Source organism: Ammospiza nelsoni, chromosome 14 (genome assembly GCF_027579445.1).
Source record: "Ammospiza nelsoni isolate bAmmNel1 chromosome 14, bAmmNel1.pri, whole genome shotgun sequence".
Taxonomy (NCBI): domain Eukaryota; kingdom Metazoa; phylum Chordata; class Aves; order Passeriformes; family Passerellidae; genus Ammospiza; species Ammospiza nelsoni.
The window spans coordinates 12,565,459-12,591,810 of NC_080646.1; the positions used below are offsets into that span (position 1 = coordinate 12,565,459).

A 26,352-nucleotide genomic window follows, 5' to 3' on the forward strand; every position below is an offset into this window, starting at 1 on the left:
GGCTGCACTGCCTGCTTCATTTCGAAGTACAACCTAGAGACAAATAGTATGACCCAGTCACTTCTACACTTACCACACTGACTGACACTTCCGATTTTAGAAAAACAAAAAATTCCACAAAGAACTTTTGAGTACCGGGGTTTAACTGTGGGCTATATTCTAGTTAAAGTTTCTATTAGCTTAATTAGCTAATGGGGTCGCTAAAGCAACTTTCCAGAAGTTACTCTCATTCACTCTCTTCAAATGTCCTTTGAAGAAAAATATGTTTCCAGATATTTAAAGTCCTTTCTCCTTAATTATAGGTCTCTTTCCCTCATTGACAAGGCCAAAGTAGAGTCCTGGACTAAACAATTGCTGTAGGCTTCTTCCAAATGAACTATTCCAGTCTAGTGCAATTTATATTTGAAATGCTTCAATTCATCCTCGCATTCATTTGTAACTTTGTTCTAGGTTTACTCTCTCAGCTCTAGTGCTCCACTGTGAGCATCCTCAGAGCAGAACAAGTGACATTAAAGCAGTAAATGTCTCTCCCCAGGACGTGTCTCAGTAAAGAACCAAAGTGTCATTGATGGCAAAAGCCTCAGTTCTAACAAGGACAGGTTCATATATTCAGACACTGTCTACAAGAATTATTCAGTTTTCTAACATTTTCTGTCCTGCAGTGATGAGTCTTGCTAATACCAACACATCTACTCCCCATGTCTTTGACATCCTTGGTTTTAAAGTCATTGTTAATCACTACTCCCCAAACTCTCTTCCTCAGAATAGCTTTTTCTTTCCATTACCTTAGTTTAACATTTACTTTAGAGGCTGCTGCCTAAATTGTCTGGATATGGAATTCAGTGTGTCATCCATCAAAGGACTGACAAGACGAAGTCTGCCCTGAAATTCTGACTTTTGAATTCACAGAACTGCCTAGCTCCTTTTTCATGGTTGAAGTGGTATACAGATACTATGACCTATGTACTCAGCTTTCAACTCAGTTATTTTACCATTTTTACAATACCATACACCAGTAGTAGTTTTAAATTTTAACATTTTAAACACCTCACTTGATGTTATTTGGTTGGATCTATTCTGAGTGCTGAAACAAATGCTGCAAGTCTTACAGGATTTTTACGCAAAATGAGAGAGTATTATCTAAGTTTTTCCTCCTGGATCATATAAAAGACTCCTGAGCACAGTGCCACCTAAAACTTTCTAAAAAGCAAGACACTCTCAATTTCCTAGATTTGATACTGGTCCAACAGAGTTGAGGAAAATAAAAACAACACTGAGTGCTGTCAGTAGAGACAGGCACTGGGGAATAAAAAAATATTTCTGTCTTAAACTTTAATCTGATGTTACGTGTTTCTACCCACAAAACTGTAAACAACTTCTAAAGCATTTAAGATGATCTCAGAGTAGTCTTTCTCTCTGATTAACATTAAACACGTTTTGACATACTAGAGGCTGAACTATGAAAAGGATTGCTTTACTATACCTGGGTTGCAGAAGTTCAATCTTGAAATAAAAAACCCTTTAAAAACAAAACACCATGTCTGATTCATATAAATAAAGGTGTTTTAAAAACATGTATTGACTTTTCCATGTTATTAAGCTTTTTAGATGAATCCAGTTGTTAAATGGTTGTTCTAGTAACTGGCCTGTCATCTGGAAATGTTCTTAGATTGTTTTTTTGACACAATGTCCCTGCAGAAAGTTGGGCAGTGTGACACAGAGCACAGGTTTGCCTATCACACTGATTACTTGATGTAATAGTAAGCAAGCTTAAGTGAACTGTGTGTCTTCAATCTTTCCAATCACTTAGGGATGGGCACCAGAGGATACCATCCATCATCCATGGCCTGAAACATATGGTGCATCAGCAATCTTAGGCTGACCTAAATGATAGTAAAAGCTGCTATGCTGTTCACAATAAGGAATTGTTGTCCACTGAATTACAGGATTGTGATTAGATTGCTAACATGGCCAACTTGATGTATAAGTGAAGTGTCCAGGAAAGATATTCCCTAGGATCCTTTGAAGATTAATTTATACCCTTGAAATGTGCACCAATCACAGAATGAAAAAATATGTCAAGGTATTTTTCTTGTGAACAAAAAAAGCACTGCAGTGGTAACAGCTATTAATTTATTTTTGGCAGTTTTAGCTAACAGAATTCAATAAACAACGTTCTTAAAGGTTTTTGTTTTGTTGCAAGATTTTTACTGCTTGACTCCTAAAAGCATGGAGTTCTACAACAATATCTTTTATAACGGGTCAGTTCCACTCACGTTCTATTCTAAAATCTCAAAGAATTGTAAGTATTACACAAAGGCAGCAAGAAAAAGACTGAAAATTCTTCATTTTGTATTATTGTATTACTATGTAATGGGCATGTAAATACACTGCAATACGATGTACTTATTTTTAAGCTAAAAAACATACACACTTGACCACTGATCCCAAAATTATCAATTTTGTCTCTCCATAAATTAGATTATGCTTGTCATGTTATTCATTCATCATTTTAGGAAAAAATAACCCACATCACAGAGCCAAGGCTTCAACTGCATTATCAACTTTGGTGCGACTCGGGGCAGGGGGCAACAAGGAAAGAGGGAGTTATTTTTCTAGAGTAGCTCTATCCCTTAAATCCTCTTTAATTAGTAAAACAGAGATAGTGAAAAGCACATTTTAGGAAGCACAGGTAAAGAGTGAAAAAGAACATTATCTTATAACAGATATGAGCTGTATTAGAATGTAACTAAAAACCAACATACATTTGTGCTGACCATCCAAGACCATTCAAAAACCAACTTAGTCTAGGCTGAAGTACATTACTCCCTTATAAGATACTGAACTTTAAAGAAATTGTTTTGCAAATATGTCTACCATATGCAATTATCATGAGAAGACTGGAAAAAAAATGTTCTTTTCTGTCCCATCTTCCAGTCTATTTTTTTTTTTTTTGGTGACTTGTTTTGCTTTTCCTGGAACATGTGAGGCAGATGTGCCTGCTGTGCCTGTTAGCTCAGACCTTCTGCTGGTGCATTTACTTTATTTCTAATGTGCTTGTAACCAGTGTAAGTCCTTAACCATGTACAAGTTGTATTTTAAAACATCCCTAACCACACAACTGAAACATGAAATTTCATTACATAAAAGCACAGGTTTAAAGTCATGGATTTTTTATTTTTTTTACTATTCCCCAATATAATCTGCTGACAGAAGTGTAATTCATATAATACACTATATATCACACCTTGACACAGATAACAATGGTCACTAGTGAAAGGAAGCCCTATTGAACCTTTCAAGAGGACATACTAATTAAATAATAAATTTCTTCCTGTGCATTGAGAATGGCCTTAATCTGCTAAAAATATCTGAGACACACCTATCAGAACAATTTGCCTAAAACACCAAAATGCTACTTTTCACTTAAAACACAAGCTAGGACCAGTGACTGCTTAACTTACATTAAAAAAAAAGATCGTATTTTCAGTCGAGACAAAGACTTATGTTCATTGCCAGCATTAAACTTGACAGTTTGGTGAGATGCACTGACAGCACTTAATGTCCAAAAGAAACAGAATAATTTTTAGCATTACCATATTATTAGTACATTAAATTGAGCTTGTATGCTTTAATTATGTCAGATAGGTTTTGCTTCTCTCTTTTTACACTTCTGAAGAGAAAAAGAAAGGAAAAAAGAAATCCAAAACCTATTCAGATAAACGAGAGAGGAAAGAATACACAGACAAGGTACTAATTATTCTACAGGAAATACTTCCTGTATTCAGGTTCCTACTTCACCCTCTTCACTAGGCTATCTGAACATCTCCTAGTAGTGCAGCAGGTGATGTGACTAACATCCATCATAGGAGAACAATAGTGGCACCTGGTCTTTAGGGAATTAGTGATACATATCTTCAGTGTGATATAAGTTGGATTTTTCCAAGAGTAGGGAGAAAAAATTCTTCAGCTGAAATTTCCTCAGATACACCAGAAAGCTTTCTGTATTCTTTAATTCTTACTTCATTTGAATAGTCATCTTTACCAGCAATGCAACTGAAGAACTAAAACATGATGCTGAAGTAAGATAGGATACTTGGTGAACATAACTTTGGTCCTTAAAATAAAGCATACAGGGAAACGTTAAATATGAACAAGCCATGAGAGAATGAGAAAATACTGAACAACTTAAGATTCAAAATCTGGAAGTCATTGTGGGCTGATTGGTTCCACGCACCATGCAAATATGAATTACTATTTCTCTTAATGATGCTCATTTGTTTTGAAACAACACTGAGTTTACTTTTATATAACAAAGAGAAACAGATTCTATCTACGAGACAGGAAATACAAAGAGATGCATTAAACCTTCTAAAAATGTGTACAGGTGCAGAAGTGCACCTAGAGATGAACACATGGTCCATCCTGAAATTTAACAGCTCTGTTGAGAGAGATTCTAGTGGTGATGGATATATGTACCTCCAACTGGTTCAATATTTTCTTGATAAAGAATACTTTTCTTGGTAGGAAAGAAAGGCTTGTTTTGAGCTATTTCCATTTTTTGTTTGCTGAGACAGGTGCCTTGATCTCATTATTAGAGACAAGCACTGTTCAGTTGTGTCAATTTGCTGTGTGCTAGCTGGGAATCTCTATTTCCATACTAATAATGACTTGTATAAATAAAGTAGTTTTACCTTTCAGCATGTTTTTCACAAAACATGTAATGAAAAATTTCCATCTTACTGAAAACTATTGGGAGCAGCTTGAAGTAATTTCTCTTTCTGCAAGTTTTTTTTAAACAAACAAAACTATTAAAACATTTAACTTGTCTTACTGCCAGATAATATTAGTAATTCTGTTGGCTCAATATTTGCATGATTAATTTTATAATTTCATTCCAAATAAGGTAGGTGAGTCTGTTAATCTGGAATTCAAGGACAGAAACATTTCAAATATATGCAGTTATAGACCAAGTTCAGGAAGTCATTCTGTATCTCCTAAAAGTTTAAAAAATATAAGATGCAAAATTCAAAGGTACCTTGCTTCATGTATCATTAAAAAAAAATCCCTTAAATAAATTGTATTCCCATTACATGACAGAAAACTAACTAAAGCATGACAAAAATTGTTCACTGCACACTGCAGATTGTTCTGCCTTCACTACTGCCCAGTAGAAGCCATAGGTAACTGCAGTCAAAATGTCTCAGAAAGATTTTATTCCCCATGATAAGGAAAATTCAGACAACAGAGCCTGAAGAAAATATTGCCAAACTCTTGCAAACATTTTTCATGCGTGCCAGCAATATAATCATATGTTGTTGAGAAGAGAACTTCCGCCTGGGGGTCATCCCTTTATCCATGCTGTTCTGAACCACTCCTCTCTCAGAAAGGCATCCAGCTCTACAGTCTTTCTAGGGTAGAACCTATTTAAGTCTTTCCTGCCCTATGTGTTCCCATAGTATCCTACATAAATATCGAACAGCAAAGAAATTAATAAAAATAGTATCAGGAAATTACAAAACATCAATACAGCACAGAAAAACTCTAGATGATGTCTTATAAATATCAAGGTATTCTAATACTGTGTTACCTATGGCTGTTAGCACAGAGCTCAGTTTCAGTTTTAATTAAGGACTATACACAGTTCTACTTTTTCTCCCACCTCAGGCTGCCTCTCATATTAGGCCCATCTAGAATATCTCCAGCTTTGCAAGAACTATTTGCACAAAAAATTCTAGGGGAAGTGCTAGAATTTAAGTAATCTACTTTTGCTATTTTATTCACAAGATTTTACAGAGGCTGAGTGAGCAAAAAAGCACAGAGAAACAGGGAAACATCACTAAGGCCATCATTCTGTCCTCTTTATTGTCTACACTCCTTAACAGTGTGGACAATAAAGAGGACAGAGTCTAAGCAGTTAGAGATTACTACCAAATTAAAACAGCAGGACAAACTTCAAAATATAACTTAACCAAGGTGAAAACCTCCAGGTTTTGCTCTTTCTACCTTTGTGAATAAAATCTGTGAACACTGTGTTCAACTAAGAACAATGATATAAGCAAGGAGACATTCAGACTATGGAAACAAGATGTGACAAGGAGTGGCTCCTCAAAAAAAACGCAAACCAAAAAAACCCCAAACCCAACAAAAGAAGAAAAACAAACCAAAACCAACCAGTATAAGACAGTCTTAGACGAGACTAAGTAACAAGGAGTATTTGCAGTTCCTTCACACGTTATTTTGAAGCCCCAAGTCAAAACTGTGAAATCTAAGATGAGCATTGCACTTTACCTCACCAAATTAATTTCTAAATAAGCAGAAGAGACTAAAAATGAACCAATGATAATTTTATATGTCTGTATTAACAGCTCCTCCCCTCCCAAAGTATTTATCTTTAAATATTTAACTAGAGCATTAGAAATTCTTTGCATTCAGTAAACACTGAAAAAGCACATAGAAATCAAAACTGACTAAAGTTTATTCCGCATTTGAATTTAGAATATATGTGATCCTTATGCCTCCTTGACCAGTGAATCCTATCTATCCTAATGTTTTGTAGGAGTCTGAGATGGCGCCTTTTGAATTTGATTTTGTGTAAAAATACACACCAAATCTGATTTCTTCTACATTAAGGAGTCCTCTGGTAAAATATATGACGCATGGAATGAAATAAGCGGTAGTTCTAGAATGAGTCTTTAAGCTTACTTCCTTTAGTACCTGACCATTAATATTAAAGACTACTGGATCAAACTACAGTTTTAATTGGATATATAGGACATGATACAGTGGTATAGTTAAACTGCAAGTTAGATGTTAAAATATGGCATTGATTTGTATTCTTTTACTGGAAATATTTGTAATATGAAACTAGGATACAATATACTCATTTGTAATGCATATTCCATACAGAGGAAAGCTACTGCTGTCACCAGGTTATGCCCAAAGTACATTCTTCAAATAAATGTTAGATTAATTGGTTTGCTGTTTCTCAGTCTAAAATGAGATTACAGATTAATCTAATTCACATTAATAATGATGAAATGTTGATTATACAATTCCTACACTGCTTATTGCTAATGCACACACACAAAACTGGCCTGCACATAATTTTTCAAAATAGCCTGATGTCTAATAATTTAATTAATTGTTACATATAGGAACTTGCCCAAAAGCACAAAATACAAGCTCCACCTAAAACCTTTGTTTTATTGGATGAAATGTTTGTGCTAATAAGAAGACCAGATTGGATAAAGAAATTTCATTTTGGAGATAATTTACTGAGTCCTCAGGTTCTGTTGGAGTTTTCTGCACATTTAGTATCTCACCAGAACACAAGCAATATAAATTATATAAAAGTGTTTATAGTTGAACTGTGTCAGTGCATTTATCCCCCAAAAAGTTGCTGCCCCAGCATCCAGGCAACAGAAGTTTTCACTGAAAGCTTGTATAACTTTTGTTGGCATCAGTGATCCAAATGGGTTAATGCTCCAAGTCAGGATTATCTTTTGGGTCTTTGATTGTTCAAATACAGAGTCCGAATGCATATTTGCACTAATATGAAAAGGAAGTAGGTTATAACAAGATGACAATGCGAAAGAATATATCAGAGACAGAGCAACCCTCCTCTTTGGCTGCACTTCCTTGACAAAACCTTCAGACAGCAAGCAGGCAAGGAGTTTCATCTGCTATGTAAAAAGACAGACACAGAATTATTTCCTAAGAGCTGACATAAAAAAGTCATCTGCAACTGGACAGGTTTCTGAAAGGCTGACAATGGAAGTGTTTAAAGCCCTGTGCCGCAGGTCACTATTCCTCTCTAGTGAGCAGGAGCTGTTATATCCCGCCCTGCATTGATTTACCATTACTGAACGGATTCCTCATTTTAACAAAACATATCGTTAGATACTAGGTAAGTCTTTGACAATTCTTTACACTGGCCTATGGAATTCAATTGCCACCATTAATTTCACTATGGTATTTATCAGCAGAAGCTTTTTTCCTGCATGAACCAATTTATTTAATTGAATAGTTTAAAGGGCTCCAAAACCACATACAAAAGATGAGGTTATAGCTAACAGCTTTCAAATATACTTAAAAGCTTGAATCATTAGCAGTTGCTTAAACTAGGAATTTTTAAGTGCAAGCCAGAATTTATTGCAAACTAGTCTCAGTGCTCTGATTTTTTCACATTTCATTTTTTCACAAATACAGCAGGCAGTTAAAATATTATGCTATATTTAGGAATAAAGCCTATACTTTGCTGTCCTTCCACTTTTCCAGTTTTTGGCACTCCTGGAATATCACATGCATCATTTCCTCAATTTATTAACTGAGTATTAAGTTCCTAAACACATTTATTCCCCACAATTTTTTTTAAATGGTAAATAAATCCAGTTCCTCAAATTTGACAAAAAACTGAGGCACACAGTTCCAAAAGAAATGGAATGCTGTAATGCTGTTCCAGATAAGAAATTTTTGGCTCCCTATGTATTAGAAGAAACAGGCATCAAAGGATGGCACAGGGGAAACTGCTTCAGTGCAGCAGCTATTGGGAAATTGCAGTACTACACACAAAATGCACCTTAACTGCGCAAATATTTTGGTATTTCCACAAAAAAAGGAAAAAAAAAAAATCTGTAGATGACTCATTGCTGAATGCCCTGAGGATAAGCAATGAGTTACCACTGAGAAAGATACAGGTTCAGATCTACTCCAGGAGGGAATATCCAATTTCTTTGTGTCCAATCAGTGGGCTAGGGAATGACAACAGTGGTATTATCCCCACACTTCCTCTGATCAAAGAAGTTCTGCACGTGACTTGGTATGGATTAGGTATGTATGTCATAAGATCAAACACTACAAATGAAAAATGAATGCCAGCATAGTTCCCCTTAGCTTTATGCTATGTGGATATAAAAGTGGATAAATAAATTTTCAAGACCTGAAAATCACTGCCTGTGACTCACATGAGAGTAGAAAACAACCATACTGACAACCTGTTAAATGGTACTATTAACCTGAGATTATTGCTGTGTAGAAAAAGGCACGAAGGGATAAAGTCCAATATACTTTTTCAGAATTATGATGAATGTCAAAAAAATTAGGGAAAACCTAAGCTTCTTTGAAGAACTGAAGAAAACCTTGCAGAAATCAATAGTAAGATTGCTATCAATATGTTTGGAACAGGTCCAAAATTATTATCTCTGACATTAACATAAAGAAATTGCAGCTGTTTGCATTTATAATTCCTTTTAGCAGCAATGGAAGAATGTACTAGAACAGAATAGAGTTAACCCTTTCTCTGGCATGCTTTACATGCACAGTTTGGGTTTTTTAAATTCCTTATGCTGGTTTCTGAAGAAATATTAGTTTGGTGACTTGGGTTTTTTCTTTTGTTGTGGTTTTTGCTTGTTTGGAGTTTTTAATTCAAATAAGCAATTCTGTCTGTACGGACCCACAGAAAGATATGCCGTTTTAAATTATTCATCAAGTGAAACTGTTGTCTACATTTAATCACCCTTAACCATGAAGTAAGGATGCAGGAGCTTCAAAGGAATAAATTTGTTTCTAAAAAAAACAAAAAAAGCCCCAATTATATATTATGAACTTTAAAGATTAAAGCTGAATGGCAAATTCTAAAAGTTTGTATTAAAAAAAAAAAAAAAAACAACCTTCTATTCACTTCCATGGAAATTTGTTGAGTTAAATAAGATTAAACATCTCTAGATCTAACTTCTTAATTCCAAGTAAACAAAAATGCAATGCAATACAATGCAATGATAATGGCAGCCAAGATTCAGATTCTTTTACTTTGGATCAGAGGGCACAAAGCCAGTCTTGAACTATAACTTAAAAACCCAAAACAATATTTAATCTTTACCTTGATATTGCACAAGATGCCAACTACTGTACAGCCCATAAATACAGAATATTTAATAAATTATGACATATCTATTCCACTGGTCGTGGACTTACTCCTGCATGGGTTTTTAATAATTTCTGCATTTCATTTCAAGACACAAATAATTATACTTTTTCATATATTAGTAATCATAAAATGATTTGTTCAATTCCCTTATAAACTCATCAAGTTTTACAATACATATGACAAAACCCTACAAGCCAAAACAAGAATACTTCTGCTATTACATATTGTGATAAATAATGGAACAAACATAAGTGGAAATGAAAACAAAAAGAAGTCTAATGTAATATTAAATACAGTGCAAAATCTTTTCCAGTCATTCTGTATGTTTTCTGCCTCTTTCAGACTACACTAAATTCTGAATATGTAAAAACATCCACTCTTCTTTGCAGCATGTATTTACATAGTTCAGATCATGAAGCATGAAAAATTCATAGCCAGTACAAATTTTTATGCCTGTTGTTCTCCTATCAAAGCAACTTTCTAGATGTTTTTTGAATAACCATAAATAATTAGGTTAAGAACAAAATTACAGTAAAAACTATCTGTTACTAGACATACAAAAAAATCTCCCTTTCAGAGAGTGGAAGTAACTCCGCTGAATTCATAACTTGTTTGAGACTTTATTAGAATTAAACATCAATTGACTACTAAAATCATACCAGCACTTTTTATGCAACTGAAATGTTTTTTTCATCTAGTACAGAAAGTTTTGAAATAAACCCAAAGATCTAAACACATTTGGAGTTTGAAGACACCTGTACTTTCAACTTTCAATTAGTTCAATTTTAACTGTATATCTCTGTCAAAATACTTGATTGAAATATGCCCTGAAAATTCAGGAAATTAGGTCCATACATGAGCTTTACAGCTGGGGCTGTTTTAGTTACAATGCAGGTTGAGCCAAACCACATAAAAAAAATTATTTGAAACAATATTAAATGTAAGCAAAATATAAACTCATATATGACAATCACTGAAAGTGTTTTTCATTTCAAAGTTATAGAGACACCTCTTTGTATTGTGGCCTGAAGCAAGTATCACTGATCATTTTTAGTATGCTGGAACAAGGATATTGGTAACAAATTTTCATGACAGACACATATACTCAATGAGATAATAAATTAGTTTCCCAAGTGAAAGCTCACTAATAAGATTGGATCTAAAATTTAGGTCACTTAATTTTAAGACTCAGCTAATGGGCTAAAAAAAAAAAGGAGTATAACTTCATAACATAAATTCAGGTTCAATCTTTTTTATCATAAACATTAGCACCATTGTAAAGTTGCAAAGAGTAAGCTTCTTGTAAAATGAAATGATCTAATTGTAAAATGCATTTGATATCTCCTTGCATGGAGGTTATTTCTAAAAGAAAAATAAAATATTCTGTATTACATTATGAAGTTATAAAATTTGAGCAATTAATTTTTAGTGCTGTGTAAGGTCTGATGTCACTGGAAAGATAAATTTGTAAAACTTCTTTCCAATATGATTTATTGATTCTATTTCAAATACAGGGCTTCTTTTATTTGCAAATACCAGACCTATTATACAATCAAAGAAACTTTACCTTTTCTTCTTTAGTATTCAGAGGTGATGAGAGAGTGTGAAAGTCCTTCAACTCCTTGACAATCATATGAGAAAACTTCTAGCCTGATAAACTCAGAAATAGGCCATTTGGCTTGTCTCACACAGAAATATTGTGAGCTCTACTCCCAGCTTGCTCTGCCTTCTAGAGGAAGTTCTTTTAAAATTATATACCAACAAATTTTCCACTTACAAAGAAAAGAAAATTTTCTGAGAGGGATGTTTTACAAGGTTCTATAGTGATAGAACAAGGGGGAGTATTTAAAGTGAAAGAGGATAGATTTAGCTTAAACATAAGGAAGAAATTCTTTATTGTAAATCTGTGAGGCACTGGAGCAGGTTGCCTGAAATTGTGGACAGCCCATCCTTGGCAGTGTTCAAAGCCAGACGGAACAAAGCCTTAAGCATCCTGGTCAAGTGGAAGGTGGCCCTGCCCATGTCAGGCAGTTGGAACTAGATGATTTCTAAGGTCCTTTCAAATCCAAACCACTCTATTATTTTTAATGTATTGCAAATCCCTCTCCTCAGTCTTTGAGAGTGTCCAAAACTTACCATTTCCATTCTCTACTATGGCCAATGGCTGTCTGCAAATTGCTGTCTTTCTCAAGGGATTAATAGTCCTCTGAACTTCTGCCAGCAGCACTGCTTGCATTGCTTCAACAATCTGTCATAAATGCAAATTATGATTGGATGATATCAGTATCTCAATTATTTATCAAAGTATTTGACAATTTTAACCAACTTGCACAAACTCTTGAGATTGTCCTGGTGAATGTCATTAGAAAAATAAGTCTTTCAGACAGTGATAATCATGTGTGTCTACATTCACACTGAGGGAAAAAAGGTTACCTAGATGGCAATAAAAGAGTGTAAGTTGTCAGTCAGGACTGCTTCCCAATAAACATTCATTTTCTTTAATGTGAAATCTAGAATTATTCACCTACTGCCTCCTTGATTTCAAGGATAAACAATTACTAACAAAATATGCTAGTAAAACACAAGGTGATAACAGCCAACAAGTACCTTCATTCTTTCCTTCTGATGTGTGCAAAAGTGCTTGATAGACTGAATAATGACCTTGTTGTCTCAGGGTGACTTTTGACTATTTTAGAATTTCTGGCATCTAATGTCTCTGATAAAATTAAAGAACATTTTGTCATTAGGAGTGATGCTCTGTTCCTCTAGCTCAAACATAATACCCCCAAATTTTTTGTCTAACACAGAGAGAAATATCATTCCTCAAACCCCTCTTATGGAAAAGAAACATCCACTGGAGCTGTGAGCAGCCTGTAAATGGCACTTGCAGTAGCTGATGTACCTCATGCGGGCATTAGGACAATGCAGTGTGGACACCGTCTGACAGAGTTAATACTACCCTTCACTCAAGCAAAGGGGTACCATAAAAACTAAGGATATTTTAAGATGTAAAGACATTTATAAAGCACATGAAGACCTTAGACAAAAGACCCCAAACCTTTGTAATTCTTAGTCTGAATTTCAGCATGGTGTACCTTCCCTGCATTTGTTATTTCCTTCAGAAAAGGAATACAATTTTTCCCATTTGGGAAGGTATTCATGCTCAAGTACAAGAAATTTCCTGAAAAATGGGGTGAATCTAAGGTTTCAACTTAAATATGAATTTAAATGGAACACAAAAACTTTAAGTTTAATATATGTTATTATAAACATTTTAAGCTTATACACTATTTATATTATAAAAGAGCTATTAAAATTGAGTTTCACATGGCTAAAAGTTGGTATGCAGGATCCTTCAAACTGTCTGGAAGAGAGATTGTTTCAACTCACTAATCAAGTACTTGCCCTCAAAAATATCAATAACTGCCCTTGTAAATTCAAATCATTAAGTGGAACAAAGGCTGTGGGTGTCCTTTGTGACAAAATCCTTTATTGTAGACAAATATACCAGAGTCAGGTCCACAATATAAAAGTTCACTGCAAGTGAACCCAGCCCTATGTGATTCATTATAGCACAAACCTTCATCTTGTTATAATAGAACTTTGTTTTACAGGGGACACCAAAGGCAGTTTCCAGTTCCTCACATCTATACAGCCCTGAGCTTTGGGGATTGCAGATCCTGACTTTGCAGCAGACTCTTAGAATATATCTATAATAATTAAGAAAGAGAAAGAAACACGGACACATTTTCATTGTCCTGGGGAATTTCACACAACAAAAACAATTCTTACAGAGGTACACAAAAGAGATCTGCAAAGAACCTGTCACTAATCTGGATCAGATGCTCTTTACTTGTATCACTGCTGTGCATGCCAGGCAGCATCTTAAATCAAAAAACTGTAACAAATGGCACAACACGATCTTATTGTAGAGGCACCTGTAGATGTCTCAGGATGTTACTTGACTCTGTCTGTCTTTTGTCAAATGCCATCTGCATTTCCACATGGCTTGGTGTGGTTTCATGTTTAGTTTTGTCTTCTCATGGAATCTTACTCTAAAATTTGTATACCTCATAAGAGCATGATATTTGCAGTACTTGACAATTTCAGTGTCTTACATTTAAAGTCTTTTCAGGTGAAAAACTGTGGAGCAGCTTATTCCATACCTTATCTTTCAGCACACTAACCTCCTGTGCTAGATAAGACCAGTATCATTGTATACGCTGGTCATTTGCTAAATGCACTCAAAAATATAAATACATAGATCGCACATAATCAGTTATGCTACAAACACAACTTCATAAATATATTAACTACTTTCTGAAGACTTCCAGTGCCTGACCAGGTCAGCAAGATACTTTATGCATTCCACATGACAATTGCAATTATTAAGGTTTGAAAAGGAAAGGAAAAAACTCTTATTGTAAGAGAAAGGGGAGAGAAAAAGAATTCAGAAGTAATATGGAAGATGTGCAGACAGCAGGAATATAATAAACAACTGATAAGCTCAAGATGAAATGCTGGAATCAATTGAATGTGAATATTTGCAGGAACTATTTTTGTCTAACAGAACAGGGGACTATTACTGGAGCACCCCTGCAAAACTCAGCTCTGGAAAATATTCTTTGCATTCGAAGTAGCAGAGAGTTGCATTCAATTTAAAAAGTAATATCATAAACTATATTTGTAGCAGGTATTTCCCCTTTCTGGAATAAAATCCATTGTTGTCAGAGTATAACATCTTGAGTTTTGTACCCCTGAATATTAACTCACTCAAACAACAACACAACTTTATTTAAATGCATATTTCTAAAATGAAAAATGGTCTCTAGATTTCACTGCTTAGATTGTTTCACTGCTGCCTGTCAACTCTCAAAAAGTTATTTATCTCTCAAGAGTTCAGATTCTTCACTAATAATAGGGATGAGCATCATCTGACCTGAAGAACTCATAATTATGTGACCTGCAAGTTGTTCTTAAAGACTGTTGTAATAATTAAAGACTCAGGATTTTTGCTCTTCACTAAAGCATTTTCAGTCCCCTCTATAATAACACATTAACAAAGGACACTGCTCTTATTCTGGCCTTTTGTTTTCCTGGAGCCAAAAACGGCATTTTTGATCTAAGTTACATGTGGTTGTTAGGAAAAAACCACTTTCCTTAAATAAATGCTATTAATAGGAGCACTTAGATGAAAGATTAGTAGAAGAGTTAGTTTGTCACATCTAAACATTTACTTTAAGGCATACTTCATACTGTAATACTAATCTGCTTTCCACAGACCTGAATGGCATGACTTATGTAATAGTTTCCCCATAAATTATAACTATTAGGTCACATTACTGATTCCAAATACTAAATTACAGCAAATGGCACTTAAGGATAACATTGCTACAACTGACACAGGCTATTTCCTACCTTTACAGATTCGTCATTCCAACAACAAATGAGTTTCAGCAGTGAAATGCTCCCCAAGTCTGGGGAATGATATCTACTTTTACCTGAAAAACACAGATAGTTTATGAACTGACAATATATAGAGAAGCACACAAACAGAAAAATATTTTAACATCTTTAAATTTTCAGCAACATACCTGAAAAGATCTGAAAAAATGTGATTTCTTAGAACACGCTCTCATCCAAGGTAATAAACACAGTGTTCAGATAATCTATTGCTTTAACATTTATTCTCATTCCAAATTAATTTAGTCTTGGGTTTTGGGGAGATTTTTCTGGTTTTTTGGGTTTTTTTTTTTTTTTTTTTTTTTTTGTTGTTTTTGGGTGGGTGTTTTTTTTTTTTTTTAAGAACTGATATCCCATGGAGTATTCTTTCACCACAACTTTCTAAATACATTAAGAATACTTTCTGTTTTGGACTACTTACCTATGCATTCCCTATTCTGCTATTCTGCTGTCCAGTCTGTCCTTGATGCTAAAGAACAAGTTGTTCCTAGAATCTCTGTTATCTGCAAGTCTCAGATCAGATTTTAATTTGTAAATCTGAACAACTGTATGAACTAGGAGATATGGCATAAAAATTAGATTACCTTAGAATTTTTACGTCACTCAGTAAATCTATTTTTATGTTCCTGAACATTTCAGTCACCATTTCCATACATTTCCCCTACTTATTTTCTCTTGTCATTTGATTTTATGTTCCATCTCTTCTTTCCAATATATATTTCTGCTATCATTGTAAGTTCTACAGTTGAGGTGCATATAAGGCTCAGAGAAGAAAAGGTAACTAATTTTTGATTAAGGTATTAAGGTTTACCTACACAGCACAGCATCAAGATTTGATGTAGAAGAAATTTTCAGTCTAGACATAGCTTATTCTGTAAGAGGAACACTATATTTTCCAGGTAATATGTGCTGAAAAATGTCCATATTCTGTTTAGGTTTTTATTTAAATGTTCTTTGGTTAGTTACATACTGCAAACAAACCAAGGCTGGCTTGCAAAGCCAAGATTGACGAGCGATGGCCTGTGGGACATTAACAGGAACAGATTACTTTATTCTGCCCTGAGCCAGAAGTCTAAAGGCATTATTGAACAGTCAGGATGGCTCTTGTATTACTAAGGCAACAGTTTGCTTGGAGGGCTGTATATATTATTGGGTGGGCACGTAATGGTGATGAGGGAGATGGGGGAAGGGGGTGAGGGCAGTGTTTGTCTTATTACATTGTCCTTTTTCTGATTGCTGGAAAGTGTCTTTAGAAACTCAACTAAACGTCTTGTCATAACAGGAAAAATATCATTGATTCCAGTTAACACTTTGTTTACACATTTTTCATGATATTCACAAAAGAAACAGTAATTCAGTTTCTCTGTTTGCAGATTGGACAGGATAAAGAGCAGCATTTTTTATCAATATTGAAATTCAATTCTATATTTTATCAACAAAAAGCATGCAAAACCAGAACACTTCAAAGTTAATACTGCCAATTCACATACTTACTGCTTGGTAATTCTGCATAAAAATTGGGGCATGAAAGTGTTATGGCTTCTACATTTCGCCATTTGTCATGTACAGATTCGGGTTTCTGTGGACTTAAAGAATATGAAACTATTAAACAAAACCTGAACACACATACAAGAAATCTTATGTACTAAGGAAGGTTTGGATTTTTATTACAGTAGCGATGTAATAAAAGGTGCTCTGATATCAATTATTATCAACCCCAATTAAGTTTCTCCTTAGAAGTCACTCACATTCTTCTGTCTATAACTTGGTATTGAAACATTCACAAGTATATAACACTGAAAAGTCCCATCCAAATTCAGGAATTTAAGCCTAATAAACTTTGAGCCAAATGTGAAGCTTTATTTTGCAATAAAGAAACAAATTCATATGTAAAGAAATGAATTAAAATACCATTTTCACAAAAGAATTTGTATGGGTTTTTTCCTAATACACAGGACAAAAGTTCAAGGAAAACTAAAAGCCTTTTTTTATAGGTTTCCCTTTTTTCCACAGTGGTAAATAATTTAGAGTATCATTACAATACTTGGGATTTCAGTGGATGGCTACAATTTAGGAGACTAGCACGTACATATGCTTGCTCTTTCTGAGTCACTAACTCAGCAACCTAACCCTTGAAAACAAAGGATATGGATGGTGGAGAAAGGGAGTAAAAAACCACTCAAAATCTTTGCACAATTTAGAACTTTCTTTCAAATAAATCACTATAGTAACCAGCATAAACTACATTTATGTGTCATTTTAAAAATAATATATTTGCCTTTCAAATTCACTACAGTAAACAGTGAGTTGTAACATTTCAAAAGACTTTACAATACCAAACCACTCTGAAAGCTTTCAGCTTGAGAGCTGTAAGTTCGAGACACAAATGTTAAAAAGCAAGAGAAAACAAATTTGTTGAAGATCTTTTCTTCCCAGCTTCTTCCTATCTCTGTCCCACTTTTATGATCTGACACATTTTGCTGCAGGTTCCTTCATTTTCACAGGCTGTGTCAAGTTGCAAAAACCAACAGATAGACAAACACCATGCAAGCTGTGAGAGCTGTCCTACTAACTGCTTCTGCAAATACTGTGGTGAATTAGAATTCAGTATCTAGGTTTCTTTTCCCTTGAGCAAACTGTAGTTTTGGATAAAGCAACTGTCCAAAGAGATTTGGCTGCATACTGTACTTTTTGAAGGAAAACTCACCAAAATAACATTTGTTAAAGATGGTAGGGTTTATATCTTCATGTATCCTAGAGAAAACTTTAAAGTATATAACATTGTTCTGGGGGGAAAATCAAAAAACAAACAAAAAAAGGAGATTTTTTTTCCTTACAGCAACTTTAATATTTATAATTTTACAGGATATATGTCCCAAAGCCAGGATGTCCATGTCTGGCAAAAATGCTTGATTTTGGTATGCTAATTAATTTCAATTACACAATGTCTTTCCAAAAGGCAAGCATAAAGTACCTTTTTGCATGGAAAGGAATTCATGTTCAAGCTCGAATCCCCAAACAAGTATTAATGTAGGTGTTTGTATTGAACACGGACCAATAGGCAACACGATTAGCAGCAAAAGTAAATAAGAAATGTGCTTTTGTCCTGCAGGATGGTGCATATGTCTTGAGAGAGGCTGAGTGCCTGGAGCTTTGTGGGAGATGCAGATATTTGCTGCAAGATCAATATTTTCTGTCCCCCCTTCTTGCCTTGGGGCCATAGCATCACCAACACTGAAGTTAATTGTCCCTAAAAAACTAAATACAGACCAACACTATGTTTGCCAAACAACAAAAAATTCATGGACAATATCCATTGCCTGATTAGCATGCTCTATTTGGCTTGGTGAAATAATGTTGAGTATGTTATTTTTCCTTTAATGCTGAAAAAGCATTTAGTCAATAAATATGCTTTGAGTAACATAAATGCTATTTGAGATGGTTTTCACAACATAAGGGCTGATGAGGCATTCATTCCCAGGAGCTGCCATCATTACTGGGGGCATTGTACTTCAGATAGTATAACTAGGGCAGACTATTCTTCTCTCTTATGTTTTACTTATCTGTGAAGTCAAGGGTTCCACAGCAAAGAAAGTATATTGCTTATAAGGAGTGGAAGTTCAAACAGCACAAATGTGCTTAATGCACATCTTGCTATGTGCCTAAAGAGACCTCATTATTCTACTTAGTTTGAACTGTAAGGAAAAGAGTGATCTCTGAAAAACCTGGGTGTGAAGCCAGATAATTCAAGTTCTTGCTCTTACGAAAAAAATATCTTGCATCAGTTCTCATCTGTTAAACAGAAAAATGTAAAAATTTCATCCTGATCTCCTTTTCTTCAAAGAACATCTGTCAAAGAGCTCTAGAGAAAGAACACAAGCTCCATTACAGAAGTACATATTTAAGAAAAGTTTGGTTCATTTTTCATCACTACAAAGGAAGAGAAGACTCAGACTATTCTTAGCTGTAAGGGACCCAGAAGGATCACCAAGCCCACCTCTTAAGTGAATGGCCTATAGAGAGATTGGACCCACAAGCTCAGCAATATTAGCACTATACTCTAACCAACAGAGCTAATCTCAGAGTCCTACAGGAGTGCAGAAGCTGAAAGTATGGAGACTTAATTGTTGAAGATCCTCTTCACAAAAAGTATGTGACTGTGTGTGTTACCTAATAAGCTTTTCAGAGACAAGGTTTGGGGTAGGAATAATACTGATTCAATAATTTAAGCTTAGAGATTATTCTGCTGTGTTCAATTACTCTGTGTTTTTGGGACAGAAAAGTATAACCAGGTGCATTAGTATGACTAGGAGGAATTAGGTTTGGATGTAGAGGCATTAGAAAATATAATCCACTCATAATGAAGAAGTTCTTACCTTTTAATTTCATCTGTAACTGCTGAAGGTGTGTTAATTATCCCGTAGATTAAAGATATTCTGCTAAATAAGAAAAATACTGTTTCCAAGTCCCTTGTTCCATAATCATTATTCTCATGTCCATCCTTCTTTCCAAATTGTCCTTCAGTTGCAGCAAGGTATTTATTTGATAAATCAAGGACTCTTTTTGAAAATAAATTGAAAACTCCATGTTCTCCTAGCACACCACTCCTAGTACATTTCCATCCTGGCAACATCAGTGAGAGGTGGCTTTCATCTGACACAAGTCCAAAAGAAACAGGACACCGAAGCCTCAAGATGTTCAGGTGTCTTGCACAGAGATTGTCTATTTCTTTATCTACACCCCATGGTAGGAGACATGACAGAAGCAGTTTGGCTGTATCAGTTGCCATGTTCACATCGATGTTTCCTGATGGCTGCATTCTGATCTTTCTTGAACTCTTCATTTTTTTCCATCTTTTTATGCCACCACCTTCTTCCATAGGCCTAGTTGCATTATTATCCCTGTGAACTTGGTCTGAACCAACAGTCTCTGCCTGCCCATCTACTTGAGGTACAAAGGCAGCAGTTTTATTTCTTTTTAATGTCAGTGCCCTTTTCTCAGTAGTACTTTTAGCTCTTTCTAGAGTGTATTGGTTGTGGAATGATTTTGATGACTTTAATCCATTGAGTTGAGATGAGAGAAGTTCCTCAAGTTTTTCCAGGTCAAATAAGAGAATATGAAAGTTTGCATTGTTCCATTTTGTCTTAGCTGGTAAAATAGTAAAGGGCTGTTGGATGCAGCTGGTATCAGTCAACTGAAAGAAAAATATTAAATGTCTAAACAGTTCTTTGTAATTTTCAAGATATCAGCATAGAATTGCCTATGGAATAGAGAAAATCTATTAACTCCGTTAAGTTCAATTAAATTACATGTATTCAGTTTTGATTAAGTAAAAAAGATTTGCTTCCAAATAGCTTAAGACACCCAGAGATATCTGTGTGTAAATACTATAAAACAGGCTCCTTCAATTACACATCCATACTGTAGATAGCACATATCTTTGCAAAAACTCTAGGCTGGTATTTCTTCTGCTAAGTCTCATTTCCAGTTAAAAAGATTTTTGGAAAATTTTAAAGCATGAAACCTTTTTTTTTCAAAATAAAGCTAGAGAAGCAAATGCTACAATGCTGCAAGTTTCTTACAAACCCTGAGTGTCCATATGCCTTTTTATAATTTGCTGTATGGGACATATCTATAGAGGATTTGTATGGGTATATAGAGGATTTGTATGGGATAAAGACTATGCCTTTTGCTATTTCAAAACATGCAAAGCCACCTCCTGAGATAAGTCACAAAGCAAAAACAATAAGGAACCTAGGTAAATAAATCTCCACACAATTAATTCACCTTAGTGCCTTAGCTGAAAATAATTAAGAGAAAAAGTTTACTAAAATATTTGTGAACATCTGACTATCTTGTGCCACCTTATTTCCTACCTGCATCTTTTCTAGAATTTTCGATACTTTTCCCCCAATTTTGAAGCCCGTTCACAGCAATGGCAATTTATAAAGCATAATTTCAATTCTACATACTAACATAATAAACACACATGGCTAATTACTGTTGTTAATAAATGATCAAAGAACATAGTTTTGGAAACCAGAAGTTTTGAGAACACCTACAGCTTTTCTCAACTTTAGAATCACATGTTAAACTGTAGAAGTAACTTGATGATGATGAACTGTCAGCTAAACATCAGGAAATGTTCAAAATCATCTTCAACAAAAAAAATTAAAAATTACTCCATTTTAGTCTTGCAGTTTCATTGTTTAAATGATAAATTGTCATTAAGAAGAAAAGTTTACATCTTTTCTTTTACCAGTGCCCTTGGCACAAGGGGGACACTATGACAAACTCCAGTGGAAGGGATGTCTCCAGGCACTTCGAAAACGACCTGATGAGTTCACAGAGTGACACATCTCATATCATAATCCTGCAGCATCTACCAAAGTATGTTTTACCTTCAGGGAAACACCAGAAGTGAGGGAATATAAACTCCTTGTTGACATTTCTGCTCTTTTCTTTAAGCATTTATGACTGGCATGTTTTTATTGTCCTGCACAAGCTTATGCTCTCAGCACCATGCTCAGCCTATTTCACCTCCACAAGCAGAAAGACACATCAAGAAGCAACTTTTCTTCTCAGTAATACTTCTGCAAACCATCATGTCAGCTTCCATATCACAAATGATACAGAATCTTCCAGATCACTCTTAGTTTTAATTTTCTTCTGATAATTTGAAGCATTCCACTAATACAAAGAACTTTCTGTTGAACATAGTTAAATCTCAAAATAAACCACCATGTGTTAGTAAACAGAGCAGCTCTGCTCTTGCTGGAACGCAACGTTGTTTACCTCATTTTTCTCATGACCACCTTACCCAACTTCTTTTACATTACAAACTAAGATTTTATAGAATTAGCTATTTTAAAACTGTTAATTACTGTTTTCCTTGTCTCATTAGTATAAATAACAAAAGGAAAAAATTGACTGCATAAACTCTATGACGTGACTATTTAGTTTTGGGCAATAATATAATTTGGCTTTTTGTTATTTAGGGAATGATTCTCCCAACCAGATGAGAATGTACTCTAAATACATAATCTCATTTAAAGATCTCCATAGGGAGTCATAAGTAAGAGATTATAAGTGCTTGTTCAGATTTTTTATCCTTTTTTAAAAAAATAATACATTGCAGTTAAGTACTTGGATTATTTTAATCTTTAATTATGCTGTTTCCTAATAGATAGAGAGAACCCCATGGAATGCAAATACTGGAATACACAGGCTAGCTTTGACATTAATTGAAGCTATTATTATTTAGCCTATCATTTTCTTCTTCTACACACTTATATATGCTTGATTAACACTTAAAAACCTTTAGTGAAATCAGCATCCAAACAAAGGAAAACCCAGTGACAATGGCAATCCATTGAGACATCTGGTGATGCTACTACATGTGAAGTCACAGTAAGTATTCATGTTTTATTGGCAATATGAAAGCTTATTGACATTGATCCTAAAACTGTCTGCCAAGTTAGCTTAGCTCTCTGCCACAGGCATTTCATTCCAGTGCAAGAAGGTGGGCATCCAAAGCTTTAGACATAAAACGCCATTTAGGACATATAGGCAAGCTATTCTCTGTAATAGAAGAATACAGAGAATGGAAAGACACCCATAAACCTAAATACAAACCAGAGAGCTGGAAACGGCATTTTTTGAATACTGAAAATCAGATGAACAGATATTTGCATTACATATTGCACCTTTCCTTTTCTAGTTTAACCATTTCTAATTTTTAAGTTTATTTTTGACGTGGACAGCCTACTGTTGGCTTTAAAGAAGCAAAAAGGCTGACTATAGACTAAAATTATATCCTGAAACTTGTGAACCTCTTGTACATCACTGACCCACAGCACAAAATGCTTTCTATATGCAGGAAGATTCAGGGAGGCTTTGAAAAGCCAAGCTATTTTCCATGCATGGCCAGCATCCCCTAACATCTCTCCAGCTTGCCACTAAAGATGTTTGAGCCAGGATCAGACAAGAGCTAGAACAAACTATTTAAGTTGGAAGGGAACTACAAAGATCATTTAGTCCAACTAGGCTCTCCAAACGCCCCTTAAACACTCATTGGCTTGGGGCATTGTACACATTTCTCAGAAGCCTATTCCAGTTTTTTGGCATGCAATTCATCACTGCTCCACAAGTTACAACCCTGTTCATTCCTCTACATCTCTTCCCCTTGACTCATTCTTAGCACCCAAGGAAAAGTTTTCCTGTGACTATGGGGAGGGGGCAGCAGGGGCTGTGCTTACTGTGGCCCCCAACGGCATCAAGACTGGCCATTATCTTTAACAGATTTAGGACAGACATATCACATAAAAATTTCATGGGAAGTACAATTCAAGTGTTATTTTACCTAGCTGCCTTCTCATCTCTAAAGGCTCTTTTCCACTGGGATCCAACTTGTTCTGGGAATGGTATTCCACTTAAAATACACACTTCCATTAGCTGACAGGAATTCCCATACTTTTTCTGCTCCTAATATGTATGCACTTGCTCCACATACCTGCTTTCTTTACCAGAAGTGTTCTATTGTGGGTTTTGTACTAAAAGCAGATTTGACAGGAATGATCTTGACATTCATTTTACATAAAGGAAACAAAGTGGTAAAAAAATCACAAGGTAGAAATTTTAGAAGGAAAAATACCAGCACCAGCATTCAAAATATACTGAGAATACTGAGTAATAACACTGAAGAGCAGTTGCTCAGTTCTCACAGCACAAGTAGTACCAACCCCCATGCCAAGCAAGTCCTGAAGTATTAAATGTGACTTTTCTTCTAGACTTAGACTTTATTCATTGCACTCTCACTTATCCCAAAACCTAACAGGACAGAAGTGGCAGAAAATTGGTCCCAAAGTTCCCAGTACCTGCAGAAGGAATCACAATGCACAAAGCCTAAGTGGGAGCTATCCTGTTGATAGGTCATATGCTGATTCTAAGTAAGTTTTTAAATTATGTAATATTTAAGGTGTTTAATTCTGTTCCTTTGAGCTTTCCCCTTTGAAAGAACATACTTTGATTCATAAACATTGAATAGGTTCAATCCCCTCCTTTATCCATTGCTTGCCGCCTGCAGGAAAATATTAGACAGAAGTTGAACAAATTTAATGGGAATTTTTAGGTAGATTAGGCAGGGGGACACTGGAGAGATGTGTGGAGCTTACATGAAATAATGCCAAAGAGACTGGAAGGTTGTTTCATTCACAGAAGGTGCACCACTGTTTTATTTTCCTTTGGGCCAGGGATTTTCTACTTCTGATTTGCTTGAGAGGATTTTTTTTAAGATATATACACCTTTATATTTTGACAGCAATTAGGCCATTGGCTTTTAATACAGATACAATACAACAGCTCACTGAAGGACATGATAAAAGAGTAAGTCTTACCCGATGGACTCTTAGAGAGTGTTTCATTATTAAATATATTTACTATCAATAAAATAAGGCAAACTTAATCATTAAAACACCAGCACCCAATTGTTTGCTCAGTGGAGCTATTCTGTGAATATCCAATTGTGTGAATGGCAAATTGACAGATTTTCAAACAAGATTTTTTAAACAAAACCCAACATAGAATCACCAAAACCACCATATGTTATAGGCTCCAGGAAGTTTTTTGACATGATAATTTTGGAAATATCACAATGATGTTTGATAATATCAATATGCTTATTTCAATGAAATTAACAATTGTTTTTGTTATCTGTCTTCACTGTGGTCTTTTTATGACACTAAAAAGAAAACAGAAACCGTAAAGACATATATAATGTCTGAATCAGTCTTCATTAACAGTACACATTTTGCTTTTAAGAAACTGAATTGTGGAGAACCTGCTATAGAAATGAAAGAAGAGGGTAGTAGAATTTGTCAAACAAAATTTATTGATGGGTGAGAATTTTTTGTGTCTTGATCAGGCCAGTCACAGGATTGTCAACAGAAGTTCAGAAGTCATAACTTTTCAGAATCGCATCTCATCACTGATCTGGCTCTGGGCTCACAAAAAATAAGTACAATCACACCTGCTTGTAAAAGCTATTTAGGTACTCCTAACCTCCTGTTACATTTGCACTTTGTGGAGATTGAAGAACTCTTAACTGAAGCATGGTTACCACACCTAAAGGTCTTATACATTATATTGCCAATGACAGCTCTATTTTATTCTACATAATGTTTTATCCTTAATAGTGGGAAGGAATATATCTGTTAGCTTTTGTTGGATTTGAATTTGTGTTTTTCATCTGTTTTTAACTACTGAATGGGTTAAAAATCATCTTTTCTTGCAAAAATATTTTTCTCTTCAACCTTTTTAATGGAAATAGTAGCATAAGAGTACCTGCAAATGTGTCCCCAAAACATAAATCTATCTCAAGCATAGTTTGCAAAATAGGAAACTTGTAACTGTCTCTTGAATTGTCACAGAAAACAAATACGTAAACAACGCACAAAATGGCTGGCACAGTGTAAATTAAAGCATTAAATTTATTTCTAAATCCTCTGAGCCCTCAGTTGCTAGAGATGGTAGTCGATAGGAGTAAAAAAAAATTGCCTCCTTGAAATGTGCTTGGTGAACAGCAGCTTGATGATTGGCAGCACAAATAGAAGACAAACGAGAAAGCCTTCAATCTGCAGCTGATGCACAGGAAGAACATGGGGAGCTGAGTTTACAATAGAGAAAACATTACCAAGCTAATGGCACAGGCAATCGTTTGACCACCATGCATCTCTGATAGCAGCAGGGCATCCATTTTCAGTTAAGTGTTAGAGTACCTTTTTGCTTTCTCTGACCACTGCAGGGGTAAAACAACCCAGTGCGTGAAACCCACTGACTGGTAATAAATTACTATATTGGATACTTTTTGTTTTCTTTCAGCAATGACTTTACTGTGTATTCTTGCTATCATTACCAATTAAAGTGGAGCCCACGTTAGCAAGCTGTATCTAACTGTATATCAG

At 35.0% G+C, this 26,352-nt stretch overlaps 1 protein-coding gene across 1 annotated transcript in view; it reads right to left on the bottom strand.

The window, feature by feature from the left end:
- The window catches only part of WDR72 (WD repeat domain 72), a 96,691-nt gene that overhangs the window by 26,050 nt on the left and 44,289 nt on the right, over positions 1 to 26,352 (bottom strand). Inside the window, exons 15-18 of the mRNA XM_059482184.1 lie at positions 19,768 to 20,585; positions 16,886 to 16,977; positions 15,347 to 15,429; positions 12,065 to 12,176 (exon numbers count right to left, since the gene is read on the bottom strand). Coding sequence (XP_059338167.1) covers positions 12,065 to 12,176; positions 15,347 to 15,429; positions 16,886 to 16,977; positions 19,768 to 20,585 — 1,105 coding nt within the window. The remainder of the gene's footprint in view (positions 1 to 12,064; positions 12,177 to 15,346; positions 15,430 to 16,885; positions 16,978 to 19,767; positions 20,586 to 26,352) is intronic.